The sequence below is a fragment of the Daucus carota genome, chromosome 1, assembly GCF_001625215.2.
Source record: "Daucus carota subsp. sativus chromosome 1, DH1 v3.0, whole genome shotgun sequence".
NCBI classification, from domain to species: Eukaryota; Viridiplantae; Streptophyta; class Magnoliopsida; order Apiales; family Apiaceae; genus Daucus; species Daucus carota.
Genome location: NC_030381.2, coordinates 6262670 through 6278001, shown reverse-complemented (window position 1 = coordinate 6278001; position 15332 = coordinate 6262670). Strand labels below are relative to the sequence as shown.

General features: G+C 41.7%; 2 protein-coding genes across 2 annotated transcripts; both read left to right on the top strand.

The window, feature by feature from the left end:
- Positions 1 to 7743: 7743 nt before the first annotated feature.
- On the top strand, positions 7744 to 9328 carry LOC108204439 (probable sugar phosphate/phosphate translocator At1g12500). The gene has a single exon (XM_017373871.2). It carries the CDS (start codon positions 7981 to 7983, stop codon positions 9046 to 9048), a length of 1068 nt encoding a protein of 355 aa, XP_017229360.1. The 5' UTR covers positions 7744 to 7980; the 3' UTR covers positions 9049 to 9328.
- Positions 9329 to 12752: 3424 nt separating this feature from the next.
- Positions 12753 to 15090, top strand: LOC108210839 (guard cell S-type anion channel SLAC1). Its single transcript, XM_017382273.2, has 3 exons — positions 12753 to 13414; positions 13687 to 14492; positions 14582 to 15090. The coding sequence occupies exons 1-3, from the start codon at positions 12890 to 12892 to the stop codon at positions 14955 to 14957; spliced, it is 1707 nt and encodes a 568-aa protein (XP_017237762.1). The 5' UTR covers positions 12753 to 12889; the 3' UTR covers positions 14958 to 15090.
- The last annotated feature ends 242 nt before the right edge of the window (positions 15091 to 15332 follow it).

The window sequence follows — 15332 nt, the reverse complement described above, 5'->3', positions numbered from 1 at the left end:
TCGAGAGTCTGCAAGGCCCAAGGCTAGGCCTCATCGTATTGGGCCCCTTTCGGGAGGAAGATTCTAGAATGGGAGGCCCAGTCCACATGGGTCTCTTAGGAGAAAGAACTACGTGCCGGCTTGATCCTCTATAAATAGGGGTACGTAGGCAGATTGTAGGCATCGATCATTCTTGAGATCTATTCCAGTTAGCAATCTTGAACCCTTTGCTTACAATTGCAGCCGCCTCCATAACAAACAACCAACCACTTCCTATATTCTCGCCAACAAGAATCTTGATCCACGCCGCGAACCTCATCTTTGTTAACCTACCAGTTTTCTCCGTTAACAAATTGGCGCTAGAAGGAGGGGTAGTTCAAGATTTTCCATCAAGGAGAAAGATGTCGAACCACGGCGAGAGAACGCCCGACGGGAACCAGCACCCCGATCCTAGATCCAGTGGAGACAACATTGGAAAGACAAGCAACACCGATGGACGGACGACATCACGGTCGGGGATACCCCCCAGGAACAGGCAATTGTGATAACAGATGGAGACAACGTCAGTCTACGACCGCCGATCGCCTGGTCGCCGCCAATCATGGTGAGTACCGATGAATTATCTAAGAAGTCTGTTCGGAAGGGATAAACAATGGGATCGAAGGAGAAGTACGTTATGAAGGAGAAGAAGACAATATCGAAGGAGAATTCCGTTATGAAGGAGAAGAAGATGGGATCGAAGGAGAAGTCCGTCTTGAAGGAGAAGAAGACGAGATCGAAAGAGAAGCCCGTTATGAAGGAAAAGAAGACGGGTTCGATGGAGAAGCATGTTCAGAAGGGGAAGACAACGGTAAGCATTGTTGTTTGTTATCGATATTGAACAAGGCACGATTGTGAGGGCGAAAGATGAAGGCAAGATCGGAGTGAAGGTTCCAGAAGCCAACACATGAGGGAAGCGTGATTCTCGGATCTGGAGACTTTCTCAGGGTTTCGGAAGGAAGCAAGTCCCACGGCTGGCACAATGTATCGATGAGCGCGCCTCCCCCTGACTGGGCGCGCCTAAGGTAAATATTCTTCTTGTACTTGTGTACGGTATATTGTGTTAGTCGGGTCCTTTGCAGGGAGGGAGAATGTTAGTTTAGGCGCGCCTTCCCCTGACTGGGAGCGCCCTGAGGTAAATACTCTTCCTAACACTTGTATACGATATGTTGTATTGGTTGTATCCCTTGCAGGGAAAAAGTATGTTAGAAGGTGCACCTCCTTCTAACATGGCACACCTTAGGCACAGACACGCTCCACTTCAATCTCATAGATGCTCAAGTCAACCACATAACTAGACAACAGACATCGGCAATCTTCTCGTTCCACCATCAACTCATCATCAAATCTTGCTTCGTCGTCAAATCTCCTTGCTCCATCAAATCTTGCCATGTCATCGAATCTCCTTGCTCCACCGCCAAGCGACCTCATAACTACAGGGAGAATCCCATCTACGACGCGTGTCCAACCTAATGTCCAGAACATTCCAGGGATCGAGGCTATCGACATCAACACCCTCAGGATTATCTCGACACCACTTTGATGGAGGAAAAACGTCACTTCCAGTCAAGAATCACTCTTTGCCGAAGTCATCAAGGATCCTTCGCCCGTCAACTACAAGAACACAACCTCGGGAGACGAGAACAATCTTCCAGCCCGGAACATAGAAGCAGACGTCAACATCCAAGCAGAGACAATATTACCTATAGAAGAAACTACACACCACCTCGGGACTATGATGGAAGATCTAATCATTGGGCACCTTTGGTTGCGTCAATAGAGCACATCTTTAAAGCCAACCGCAACAAAGGACACTTCCGAAGACCAGCGCTATTGTTTTCTTGGTAGAGGAGGGAAGTTCATATGTGACAATCACTCGGGGGGTAGTTCACTTGCTCTAATGATCCTGAGGCAATGGTTCCAGTCGAGGTTGAAGCAAGTTCTTTAAGGAGAGACAACTTCGAGCAGGAGGCAAACGAAGTTAATCAGAGGCTTCACCCCCAATATGATGGAAGAAGTCAGAAGCGAGTCACAGCTCAGGAAGCGGCATATTAACAGAGAACAACTCGATTCTACAATAGCAAGGTCAAGGCCAATCCTTTGAATAGGGGAGACCTAGTGCAGGATGATGTCAGAGATGAAAGTGCCAAAATCATGGAGTATTCGATGCTAACTAGGAAGGACCCTATCGAATCAGATGTGGACTCTTTGTAGAGACACATTGCTTGGAGCACTTACAGGGAAAGCTCGTCTCGGAGGTATATATTGTGGAGGATTGTGAGAGAAGACTTAGGGCAAGCTCCATGTTACAGGTTGAAGGCTGAAGTCCCCGAACACATTCCGGGGTATAGGTCGGAGACTCAAGACAAGCTCCGAGTATAGGCAAGAGATCCAGGAAAGGCTCCGAGTGCAGGTCGGAGACACAAGATAAGTTCCGAGTTCGGGTCGGAAACCCTGGACATGCTCTTAGATACAGGTTGAAGGCGCAAGACAAGCCCAAGGATACAGGTCGAAGACCGAAGATCCAGAACAAGACCGAGAATGCAAGTCGAAGCCCAAAGACCAAGAACAAGACGCAGGATGTAAGCTGAAGACCGAGGACAAATACCAACATATAAGTTGTCGACCTGGACAAAACTATGAAACCTGAGACGAGCTATGAGTAAAATATTGGAGGCCAGAGGTATAATTTGAGCTTAATATCTTGGAGACGACATTTGTTCTAGGCGCGCCTTCAGAAATGATCAAAACTTCAAAATACCATTACAAGGCATTCAACTAGCCGGGAGAGAAAGTTACCAAAAAATCAACAAGCACTTGATGGAGGCCGCTTAGAATGTGGTCGCGCCCACTTATTTGGCTCCTCCAAGAAGACCCAAAATCTGGGAGCGCCTTGATGGAAGGAAGACATGAGATTGCCTAATGAGACAAATCCACTAGAAAACCGGAGATATGTTGTTTGGGCCCGGACATGGTCAGAATTAGGCTGCTCAGTAAGTGGGCGCGCCCACTTAACTGGCGCCGCCAACTTAACAGGCGCCTCCATGAAAGACCTCCAATCACTCGGTTGTTAGGCCTCCAATCATATGTAGGCGCGCCCACATATCTGGCCACGTCTAGAAGAACCTCTAGTAAGGGCGCGCTTTAGGTGGAAAACTATTTTGGGCTGACATATTCAAGATTGGGCTGGATCACATGACAGGCCGCGCCCACTTGTCAGGGCGCGTCCACATTACATGCCGCGTCCACTTGATGTCAGGCCATGGCCACTTGCCAGGGCGCGTCCACATTACTTGCCAGGGCGCGTCCACATTACATGCCGCGTCCACTTGATGTCAGGCCATGGCCACATGCCAGGCCGCGTCCACATGTCAGGCCGCGCACACTTGTGAGGCCTCGGTCACCTGTCAAGTCGCGCCCGCATGTCAGGTCGCGCCCACATGTCAGGCCTCGGTCACCTGTCAGGCCTCGGCCGCATGTCAGGCCGCGCCCACATGTCAGGCCTCGGTCACCTGTCAGGCTGCGCCCACATTTCAGGCCTCGGCCACCTGTCAGGCCGCGCCCATCTGTCCGACCGCGTCCAGAGGAACCCTTGTTGAGGGCGCGCCCTGTTGTAGGAAGAAGACATATTTGACTGATTCTACATAAATATGGTTTACATGAAGATTAGAAGAGCGGGAGGGAACATGAGGCGCCCCCAATTAGCCTATAACTCAAACGTCTGCAGAGTTGAGATCCTTGTTCAACAACAATTGGAAGAATTATCTTCACCATCAGGGTGCGCCTCATCCTCATCTAAGGCGTGGTAGAAGGTACGAGCATCGGCTTCAGCAGCATCGTCTTCCTCGACTCAACCACTTCAGCATCGGCTTTACCATCATCGTCTTCCTCGACTCAGCCTCTTCGGCATCATCTTCCGCGACTCAGCCTCTTCAGCATCGGCTTCGGCAGAATCTTCTTCGTCAACTTAACTCATTCTTCTCAGTGGAATCTTACTCAATTTGACTCGGCTACATTACTCAAAACTCAGTCATACTACATCAAGAAAGTTCTAACAGTCGACGCCACACGGCGCGCCGAGTAAGGAAACTTCTACGTCTTTTACACATACGAAGGACAGTCGTCACAGAGGAATAAACAAGATGGAACGTCGTAGGGAGTAAAGATTATCAAGATCTCGTCGACATCTTCAATGCCACCAAGATCTGGGGGGTAGTTGTTATGCCCAAAATTCAACATGAACTTCATTGATGGGCTAGGCCCGTATAAAAGATGAAGATATGGACTTACGCACTGAAGATTGGGCTCGACAATATGTAGGCACGCCCACATATCTGACCACGTCCGGAAGAATCTCTAATAAGGGCGCGCTTTAGGTGGAGAACTATTTTGGGCCGACATATTCAAGATTGGGCTGGATCACATGATAGGCCGCGCCCACTTGCTAGGGCGCGTCCACATGCTAGGCCGCGCCCACTTGCCAGGACGCGTCCACATGTCAGGCCGCGCCCACTTGTCAGGCCGCGACCACATGTCATGCCGCTCCCAAATGATGTCTGGCTACGCCCACATCCCAGGCCGCGTCCACATGATGTCAGGCCGCGCCCACATGTCAGGCCGTGGCCACATGCCAGGCCGCGTCCACATGATGTCAGGCCGCGCCCACATGTCAGGCCGTGGCCACATGCCAGGCCGCGTCCACATGATGTCAGGCCGCGCCCACATGCCAAGCCGCGTCCACATGCCAGGCCGTGTCCACATATCTGACAGCAACTACATATCTGACCGTACCCAGAAGGACCTCCATGAGGGCGCACCCTGATTGGAGGGAGAAGACACATCTCAGCTTTATAAGAAAATGATTTATATGAAGACCGACTTCATGGGCCAGGCCCACAAAAGAAGACTTGGTTGGGCCAGAAGAATCAAGATCAACCCGATTTAGAAGTGACCCTGTAGAAAGATAGGGCGCGCCCTATCTTTGGGCGCGCCATCTTGCCGAAGACAGTTCAGTTAGCAATGGTTCAGAAGGACAGAAGGAGATGCTTTTGTTTAGGGGGACGCCCTTAAACATAAGTAAATCCAACTGTTGAATTGTAGAAGGCCCTACCTTGTAGTCTGAGGAGTTGTCCTCCTTGGGAGGTAGAGGTAGAATAGAAGACGCGCCCTGAAAGGCTCTACCTCTGTAGTCTGGCGGGTTGTCCCTGTGGGGGAGTGGAGTAGTGTCCATGCATTTGGGGTAAGCTTTGGGTGCTCGAGAGTCTGCAAGGCCCAAGGCTAGGCCTCATCGTATTGGGCCCCTTTCGGGAGGAAGATTCTAGAATGGGAGGCCCAGTCCACATGGGTCTCTTAGGAGAAAGAACTACGTGCCGGCTTGATCCTCTATAAATAGGGGTACGTAGGCAGATTGTAGGCATCGATCATTCTTGAGAGCTATTCCAGTTAGCAATCTTGAACCCTTTGCTTACAATTGCAGCCGCCTCCATAACAAACAACCAACCACTTCCTATATTCTCGCCAACAAGAATCTTGATCCACGCCGCGAACCTCATCTTTGTTAACCTACCAGTTTTCTCCGTTAACAGTTCCCTAAATATATAATAAAAAATTCAAATTCTAAGAAATAGGGATCCTATATTGATTGAGAACTCCAACAATGATCTCTATTTGTGTTCCTTATTATTATTATAGTATTAAATTCAAATTTTTTAACAAAAAAATTAAAAGAAAAAATATGGGAAAGAGTGTCTAAAAAGTGAAAGTTGAATATTTAATCATTAAAAAACAAATGAGGAATGAGTTAGGAGTTACCTATTTATGAGGAATGAAAAATGGATCCTAAAATTTAGGGAATGAGTAAGGATTCTACTGGAGTGAATTTTTGTCCACATTCCTCAAATTTTTAGCTTAAGACATGATATTAGTAATCTGCTTGAGATGCTCTAAGAGCATCTCCGGTAGAGTCCTAACATGTTCCCTAAATATATAATAAAATATTCATTTTTTAAGGGATTACTACATTTTATTGAATGAGAACTCCAACAACATTCCCTATTTCTATTCCTTATTATTATTATAATATTATATTCAACTTGAAAGTAGGAGAGAGAAAGGAGGGAAAGAGGGGAAAAGAGGAGAGAAGTGAATATTTTATTTATTCAAAATAGTATGAGGAATGGCTTCACACTCCTTAAAAATGAGGAATGAAGGGCTAGGACTCTGCTGGACTTGTGTTCTATGTCATATTCCTTATATTAATAGCTTAGGACACTATATAGGGAAGCTGCTGGAGATGCTCTAAGTGCCTATTTTTTAGGCATTACTAAGCATGTCCTAAACTAATTTTTACAATAAAATATTAACGTCACACCATTTCAATGAATCTCTCTCCTACTTTTTCACTTCCCTCCAATATTAATCCAAATAAATTATTTTTTTAATAATGAAGTACAATTATAAGGCATATTGTTGGATGAATAAAAAAATGTCCTAAGAGTATCTCCAGCAGAGTCCTAACATGTTCCCTAAATATATAATAAAATATTCATCATTTAAAGGATTACTACATTTTATTGAATGAAAACTCCAACAGCATTCCCTATTTCTATTCTCTGTTATTATTATAATATTGTATTTAACTTGTAACTAGGAGAGAGAAAGGAGGGAAAGAGGGGGAAAGAGAGATAAGTGAATATTTTATTCTTCAAAATAGTATGAGGAATGGTTCCACAATACTTAAAAATGATGAATAAAGTGGGCATCCTAACTTTTTAAGAAATGGTTAGGACTTTGCTAGAGTTTTGTTTTATGTCATATTCCTTATATTAACACCATAAGAGGAGCTGTCGGAGATGTTCTAAATCACCATAACATTATTTTTTTATTATAATTTTAAGACACTTTCTGGGACATTCTTGCATCTCCAGCAGAGTCCTAACTCGTTCCCTAAATATATAATAAAATATGTATGTTTTAAGGGATTACTACATTTTAGTGAATGGGAATTCCAACAACAGTCCATATTTACATTCTCTATTATTATTATAATATCATATTCAACTTGTAATAAGAAAGGGAAAGGAGGGAAAAAGTGGGAAAAAGGAAAGAAGTGAATATTTTATTCCTCAAAATAGTATGAGGAATGGCTTCAGAGCAACTCCAGCAGCTTCCCTATTTGGAGTCTTAAACCAAAATATGAGGAATATGGGAAAATAATCCACTCCAACAGTATCTTAGTGATTCCCTAAATCACTAAGATCCACTAGCCATCCCTTATCTTTAGGGAACCTCTCTCCTCTCCTAAATCTTATTTTATAATAAATTTTGAATACAAACATGTTCTCTTTCTTCACCTATTGCAATAGTGGTAACTTTTAATAATAAAATAGTATATAAGGAATGAATATAAGGAATATTGTTGGAGGTGAGAATAGCTATTATTATCTTAAGTCACTAGGATCCAATATTTTATATTATATTTAAAGAATGAGCTAAGATGCTGCTGGAGATGCTCTCACAATCCTTAAAAATGAGGAATAAAGGGGGCATCCTAACTTTTTAAGGAATGACTAGGACTCTGCTGGAGTTGTGTTTTGTGTCACATTCCTTATTATAATAGTTTAGGACACCATATAGCTAAACTGCTGGAGATGCTCTTACTCTTTACTACTCTACATCACACAACACGTATAAATAACCAAGACCGACACTCTGCAGATCTAACACCAAATAAAATAAAATTCCACACACTAATCCAACGGCCCACGCCACCTCACTACCCTCAAATCAAATCCCCACCGTCCAATCAGATCTACATCACCCAATAAACACACACCATTTTATCCAACCCACTCCCCTCAGATCTCACAAGGCTGCAAAAGAAAAAAACACAGAAACACAGAAGTAGCCTCTAACCTAGGAGAAATAAAAGCACACATTTTTATATTTACAAAATTGCCCTCCATGGTGGAATCAGTACAGTCATACACTACTCGCCGGGGAAGTAACCCGAGGCTTGAAAATAACGACCAGGTTCTTGAAATTCCGGTGACTCCGACCGGCGATGTACGGCACAGCTCAGGCGGCAACCCAATTAAATCTTTAGTGACCCCAACTGCTCTAACAGCCTTAATTATTGCATCTTGGTACTTATCGAACATTGGTGTTCTTTTACTAAATAAGTATCTTTTGAGTTTTTATGGCTTTAGGTACCCTATTTTTCTTACAATGTTGCACATGATTTCGTGTACTGCGTATTCTTATGTGTCTATTTGTTGGTTTGAGGTTGTCCCATTTCAGCAGATTTTGAGTAGGAGACAGTTTTTAAAGATTCTTGCTTTGAGTGTTATATTTTGTTTCTCAGTTGTTTGTGGAAATACCTCTTTGAGATACTTGCCTGTTTCGTTTAATCAAGCAATTGGGGCTACTACGCCTTTTTTCACTGCGATATTCGCGTTCTTGATTACGTTTAAGAAGGAGTCTGGGGAGGTTTATTTGGCCTTGATGCCTGTGGTGTTTGGCATTGTGTTGGCAAGTAATAGTGAGCCATTGTTTCATTTGTTCGGGTTTTTGGTTTGCGTGGGGTCGACAGCTGGGAGGGCTTTGAAGTCTGTGGTTCAAGGGATTTTGTTGAGTTCCGAAGGGGAGAAGTTGCATTCGATGAATTTGCTTTTGTATATGGCGCCTATGGCGGCGATGATTTTGCTTCCGTTTACGCTGTATATTGAGGGGAATGTGTTTGCGATTACTGTTGAGAAGGCGAGGACGGATTGGTTTATGGTGTTTTTGTTGGCGGGGAATGCTACAGTTGCGTATTTAGTGAACTTGACGAACTTTTTGGTGACAAAACATACCAGTGCTCTGACACTGCAGGTGTTGGGGAATGCTAAGGCGGCGGTGGCTGCTGTAGTGTCGGTGTTGATTTTTAAGAATCCTGTGACGGCGATGGGTATGGCGGGTTTTGCCGTGACAGTTATGGGTGTTGTACTTTACAGTGAAGCAAAGAAGAGGTCCAAAGCTACAGCTCATTGATGATAAATGATTCCATTACTATACTCTGGTGCGGCTCTTTTTGTCTTTTGAAAAGCTTATTATTCTTGTTTTTAATTAAAGGAAAAGAAAGGAAAAGGGTGGAAATTCATCATTCTATTGTATAGGATTGTCCTTGATGACTGAAATATTGCTTTTTATATAATTGTTCTTGATAGGGGATTGTTTAAGGGGGGGAAAATTCTTTCTTTAACTTTCCTTAAGTTGTACTTATATATACTGTTTCATGCAATTGGAATACAAGGAATAATTATTCAGCTGACTTTTTGGTTAAGAAGAATTATTCCAATTCATTACCTTTATTTGCTTATCCACTATTATTTATCATTTTGGTACATAAATTGTGATTTATGGTGTGTTCATGTACATAGTAATTTGTTCTTGGCAGAAACGGAAAATAGCAAAACTGTTCTCAGCCATCGAGTTAGCGTCTTAGAGTTATTCTTCTAATCTGATTGCTTATCTGCTTTTAATAAGTGCAGAAGGTAAGCATAAATTACAGTAGAAGCTCCGAATCACATGATTCCTCATAGTTACTCGAATCATGGATCTGTATCTATATAGGACTGGATTCATATAATATAATACATTTCACATAGGTATTGTTTCGTCGTGCCTTTGATTTGATCAATTGCATTTCCACATCTCTTTCGAAAGCAAGGCCTCGTATCTTGATCCTTATCACGTTTCATACATGTATCGGTTCCATTCCCTGCCTTGGTAAGAATAGTAGAGGCTTTAAGGGGTAGAGTTAAGAATTCAAGGCGATGATTTTGGAGATTATGTTGCTTTTGGAGATGATGTTGAAATTTCAAAGTGTTTCTACTATCAAATTTTGTCTGGAATCAACTTGTAGATGACAATTAACTACACCTCTAAATTAAGTAAGAACCAAGAATTCAGACGCATTTTGTAATAGTGTAGGAAGTTCCGGAAGAGATATTTAAGCTGCTACTAGTCTTACATTGGTTTCATTCTGGTCGTAGTCCAGATCTGTTGTAGGATGTATTGATCGAAAGGATAAAAGCAACAACCCCCACAAAGAACCAAGGATGCATAGTTGTTGTTTCTCCTCCATGGACGCTTTGACAACCTTATAACTAATATACATAGCTTAATTAACAATTAGATTGACATTTACTGTTAGATTCCTTTCTGAGTCTTCTCTTAATCCAGATCTACCCATTCCTCCCATTTCTATAGTAGCACTTGTAGAATGCATTGTCATTTATCCAAGTGGCAGCTGTCTTGGATCCCATATCTGCTTCTTCCTGCTACTAAGATCCAAGTTGTCCTCATCCTGTGCAGTTTTCCACCAGCCCTTTCTGAACTTATACTATTTAAAAGAAACACATGCATACAATTGCAGAGAAGATGTTTTCTTTGTCCTTTTTATTCAGATGTCATGAGTTTTGTTAAAGTATAATTTGTAATTATGTTTATCTTGATAATTGCTCTGATGAATTTTACTAAGAGAAAATGGATGGACTGAAATGTTATTGAAATAATGTAAACGGCAGATCCAAATATGTGGAAGATTGGGCACCATTATTTTAGGCCACCAGTCAGGCAGTCACATGTTTGATTTGAATCTTGAGTTAATTTGTGGACATTTTGTCTGTGCATATAGCTACTTGAATACTACATTAAATAGTCCGATACTCTCTTTATATTTATCGATTTTCTAGTACGTGTCACATTACTAACAATCACTTTTTATTTAGGTGGCGGATTTTTATTAGCTTCAATCTTATTAATATGATAATCCTGCATGTACAAAAATTTGTTCCAATATAAATCATCCGTCTAGATAAAAGATAGTTGTTGATGCGTGCCCATTGACACATACGAGAAAGACTGTATATTTATTGCTGCAGTTATCGAGAGGTAGGTTATCACTTAACAGCAGTGAAGATCGTTGAATGTTCATCTGCATGAGGAGCTTGAATGCGGAGTTTGTGGAGCATAGTAGATGATAGTGTTCCATACTGGATCATTTCTGTTTGTTTCAATCTTGGAACCTCGAGAATTAACTTTATAGATTTGGGTGCTACTCTGTTCAGATGATTATGAACCTGCATCGGTTTCTTCCAGACCATTTGAAGTGTGCGACCTTTCGTATTAAAAGAAAGTTGACTGGAAAACATAGATCCAATCTCCAATGAGATCTGTGTATCTTTGGGAGTTATTGTTGTTGCAAAAGAAGATCTGATGCATCATCCATGTTCTTTCCTTTTACAAGCTTTGTATTCGGGTGAAAAATACTCCTGTATTATTGCAAGAAAAAAAATAAAACTGACAATAGCTACTCCCTCCATCCCAAATTATATGATTTAGTTGACTTTGTGCATGTAACTTGAGATGCATTGACCGTCTAGTTCCGAACTTTATCTTTTTTAATTTTTTTTGCAAACGAAAATTTCACATTTAAATTTTTATTCACAAAAATAAAATTTTAAAAATAAGCAATGTAGCTATGCGGTCAATGAACTTTAAAGTGCGTGCCTAATTTGGGATCGAAAGATTATTTCAAATTCAAGCTTTCAATCCTTCAACTATGTGTCCATGATGACAGGGTTTTTAGTTTTCGAAAATAGGACTCCCACAGCTCACGTGTTGGGGGAAATCTTAAACAAGATACTGTATTCTGAACATGTTCAGCATTTTTTAACGGATGAAATATTTATTTCGATCATCTAACAGTAAATATTGTTTAATAAAAAATAATGATTTTACTCGTTCAATAATTAAAAATATTGAATGTTTAAGATAATGTTATAATCATGATCGCTTGATATTCTCATACAGCGATACTGGAACCGGGAACTAAAAAGAATTGCAGAGTTTTTTTACAAAGTACATATTAAATGAATATATTAATGATTTAACCTTGAGCAGAACTTAGAAGCAAAGCTTAATTACCGCGACTGCAGGAGAAGTTTGTACGATCCCCCATCACCAACTGTACCTCTCTTTTCCATGATGCTTCATTTCCCTCTGTTTTCTCATTCCCTTCCACGTCTCTGGATTCATATAGTTTGCATGCAATTCTAAACACACACAATTTGCATCACTCTACTTTTTTTTCTTCTTCACATACCACAATTTGCAGTACCTTGATCAGATATCTACACTTTTGAACATATCAAGTTATTAAGTACGCGACACAACACGATTGGCGGGTCAATTAAAACCCGCAGGTGCAATATATGAATTTCATCCTATACTAGGGATACACAAGTCACAGACTTCTGCATGCATGCACGTACCCTTGTGAGTTTACCATCCTGCATGAACACTTTTGTGCGAGAATATTTATGATTGTGACATAATCAAAAGATCTAGAGGACTGCAAAAAGCTGGATCATCCAGAATAACCAGCCTCTGACTTTCAATATGATTCCTCATGTTGCATAAATTCAGCAACCACCTAAATCAACCAAATAGATGACTTGTTCATACATGAAAACCAGGACCCGTGAGATACTGGAAGCCATCTTTCTCACGGTACACAACAATCACTTGTGTGTCCATCTCCTACTTCACGAGAAATCCCTCCAAGCCTCACTTTTAGACATTACATAACAAAGTTCTGGCTCACATTTCTCCTACAAGACAAGCAATCACCACCCACATATCTAGCTAGCTAGTTTACTTTCTGAATTCCTCGTGATCTTCCTCCGAGAACACGTAATTGGATCCACTGCAATCAGTTAGACAAGTATAAGTTCTGTGTTATGAGATTGTAATTGAAATAGTACAATAATAGATGGCCTTTTCACGCTAAATCTTTAACTTGAGTCCATCTGATAATTCTTTCAAAATGGACAAGGGAAAAGGTACCGGACTCCCTCCAAAGAGTCATTTCCTAGACATTCATGAAGTTGTTCCCGAAGAAGGCGAGGAGGGGGAAGAACAAGTAATGAAAACTGCAGGAAAAATGGATAAACGGCCACCCAGAGTCCGAGAGATAAGAAAGCAGCAGAGGAAAATCATCAGCAGGCAAGTTTCTCTGGAAACAGGCGTATCGGTTATGAATAAACAGTCTCAAGCCAAAACCGGAAGGGGCGTGCTTCCTAGGAGTGGAAACAGCTTTGCAGGGTACGGTGAAGTTCATAGATTTGGAGCTCTGAACGATGGACGAAGAGAAAACTTTAACATGTTTAGAACGAAATCTACACTTGGAAAACAAAACTCATTGCTGCCTATAAGGAAAGACAGCGGAATTGATCATGTTATGCAGAATCTTGATGGTCTTGATGGAAGCAATTACGAGTCTGTTAACAGAAGTGTTCCTGCTGGAAGATACTTTGCAGCTTGTACTGGACCTGAACTCGATCAAGTGAAGGTGACAAAAATTTTAGTGCCCTGTTTGAGAACCTAGATTTCATTTGAAATTCTGGATTTGATCAAATAACTTGTTTGAGAATTTGGATTTTGGATTTCATTTGAAATCCAAACATTCGAATATTAGTATAAATTTGATAATTTGAAATGACAATTCAAATCCTGTCATTTGAAATCCTTCATTTGAAATGAAATGCATGTTTCCAAACGGCCTCTTATATTATTTCATATGAAGTTTGTTCTGAATAACCAAAATAATTTTTTTTCACTCAGGACACCGAGGACATTCTTCTTCCGAAAGATGAGCTATGGCCATTCCTGCTCCGATTCCCAATTGGCTGCTACGGTATCTGCTTGGGTCTCAGCAGCCAAGCAATCCTCTGGCTTAGTCTCTCCCAGAGTCCAGCTACAGAGTTCCTCCATGTTACACTTTACATCAACCTCTGCCTCTGGCTTTTAGCCTTAGCAGTTCTTTGTGCAGTTACTTTCACTTATATGCTTAAGTGCATTTTCTACTTTGAAGCTGTTAAAAGAGAATACTTCCACCCTGTTAGAATCAACTTCTTCTTCGCCCCATGGGTTGTCTGTATGTTTCTTGCCATAGGTTCGCCTCCTCTTATACTACCCGGGAAGACTAGTCCAGCCGTTTGGTGTGCTTTCATGTCTCCGTATTTCTTGCTTGAGCTTAAAATCTACGGACAGTGGCTCTCGGGAGGGAAGAGACGTCTGTCAAGAGTGGCGAATCCATCTTCACATCTTTCTGTTGTTGGAAACTTTGTCGGGGCGATTTTGGCAGCCAAGGTTGGATGGAATGAACCTGCAAAGTTCTTCTGGGCAATTGGGTTTGCGCATTATTTGGTTCTGTTTGTGACACTGTACCAGAGGCTGCCAACTAGTGAGGCATTGCCGAAAGAACTTCACCCCGTGTATTCCATGTTCATTGCTGCTCCTGCAGCTGCAAGTATAGCTTGGGCCAAAATTTACGGTGAATTTGATGATGTATCAAGAACTTGCTACTTCATCGCCTTGTTCCTCTACATGTTACTGGTTGTTCGTATCACCTTCTTCACCGGCTTCAGGTACATTACTCCATCCGGTCTAACCTCATAACATATCGTCTTCAATATCTGAAAAATACGAAGATCATGATATCTATTGCCACCTGCAGATTCTCAGTAGCATGGTGGTCCTACACTTTCCCCATGACAACCGCGTCATTGGCAACCATCAAATATGCAGAAGAAGTACCATCTGTTATCACAAAGGGACTGGCGCTGTCGCTCTCCTTCATGTCAACAACAATGGTGTGTGTCTTGTTCTTTTCAACCCTTCTGCATGCATTTTTATGGCACACATTGTTCCCCAATGACCTTGCCATTGCGATAACAAAGAAAGGCAATAAGGAGAAGAAACCCCAAAAGAAATCTTATGATATTAGGCGATGGGCGAAACAATCTGCTCTTCCGTTTGTTTCTGCTCTTAGAAAGAACAATTCAGGCAACAAGGATTCTGATGGCGAAAAAGAAGGATACGGAACCACTTGATAGTAATCTTGAAGATGGTAACAGAAATGAAGGCTACAACATAAGAAGCCGAGACATGTCTAGATTGAAGATTTCTCATTATACGAGCATATGTAGCTTATACATATAATAGGAAATGATATACTAAGAGCAACCAGCCACAGTTTGTTCGTTATATAAACTCTTAGGCTGAATTTCGGGTAATGGATGGGGTTCGTCGACCTAAAACTGACTCAAAGCCAAACCATTACCAGAAATTGCCACTCCTACTCTTAGCTGTTTAACAGATGTTCTTTTCAGTTTTATAATTAGAATTTTGTAGGCTTTCGGGATTATGTGTATGTACGCCTAAACTTTTTAGGTCAAACGCATTTTGACCTAAATTCTTATGCATTT

Coding starts and splice junctions, on each gene's coding strand:
- LOC108204439 (XM_017373871.2), top strand. CDS start 7,981: ATGGTGGAATCAGTACAGTCATACACTACTCGCCGGGGAAGTAACCCG.
- LOC108210839 (XM_017382273.2), top strand. CDS start 12,890: ATGGACAAGGGAAAAGGTACCGGACTCCCTCCAAAGAGTCATTTCCTA. Junction 13,415..13,686: donor CTGAACTCGATCAAGTGAAG/GTGACAAAAATT, acceptor TTTTTCACTCAG/GACACCGAGGACATTCTTCT. Junction 14,493..14,581: donor ACCTTCTTCACCGGCTTCAG/GTACATTACTCC, acceptor TGCCACCTGCAG/ATTCTCAGTAGCATGGTGGT.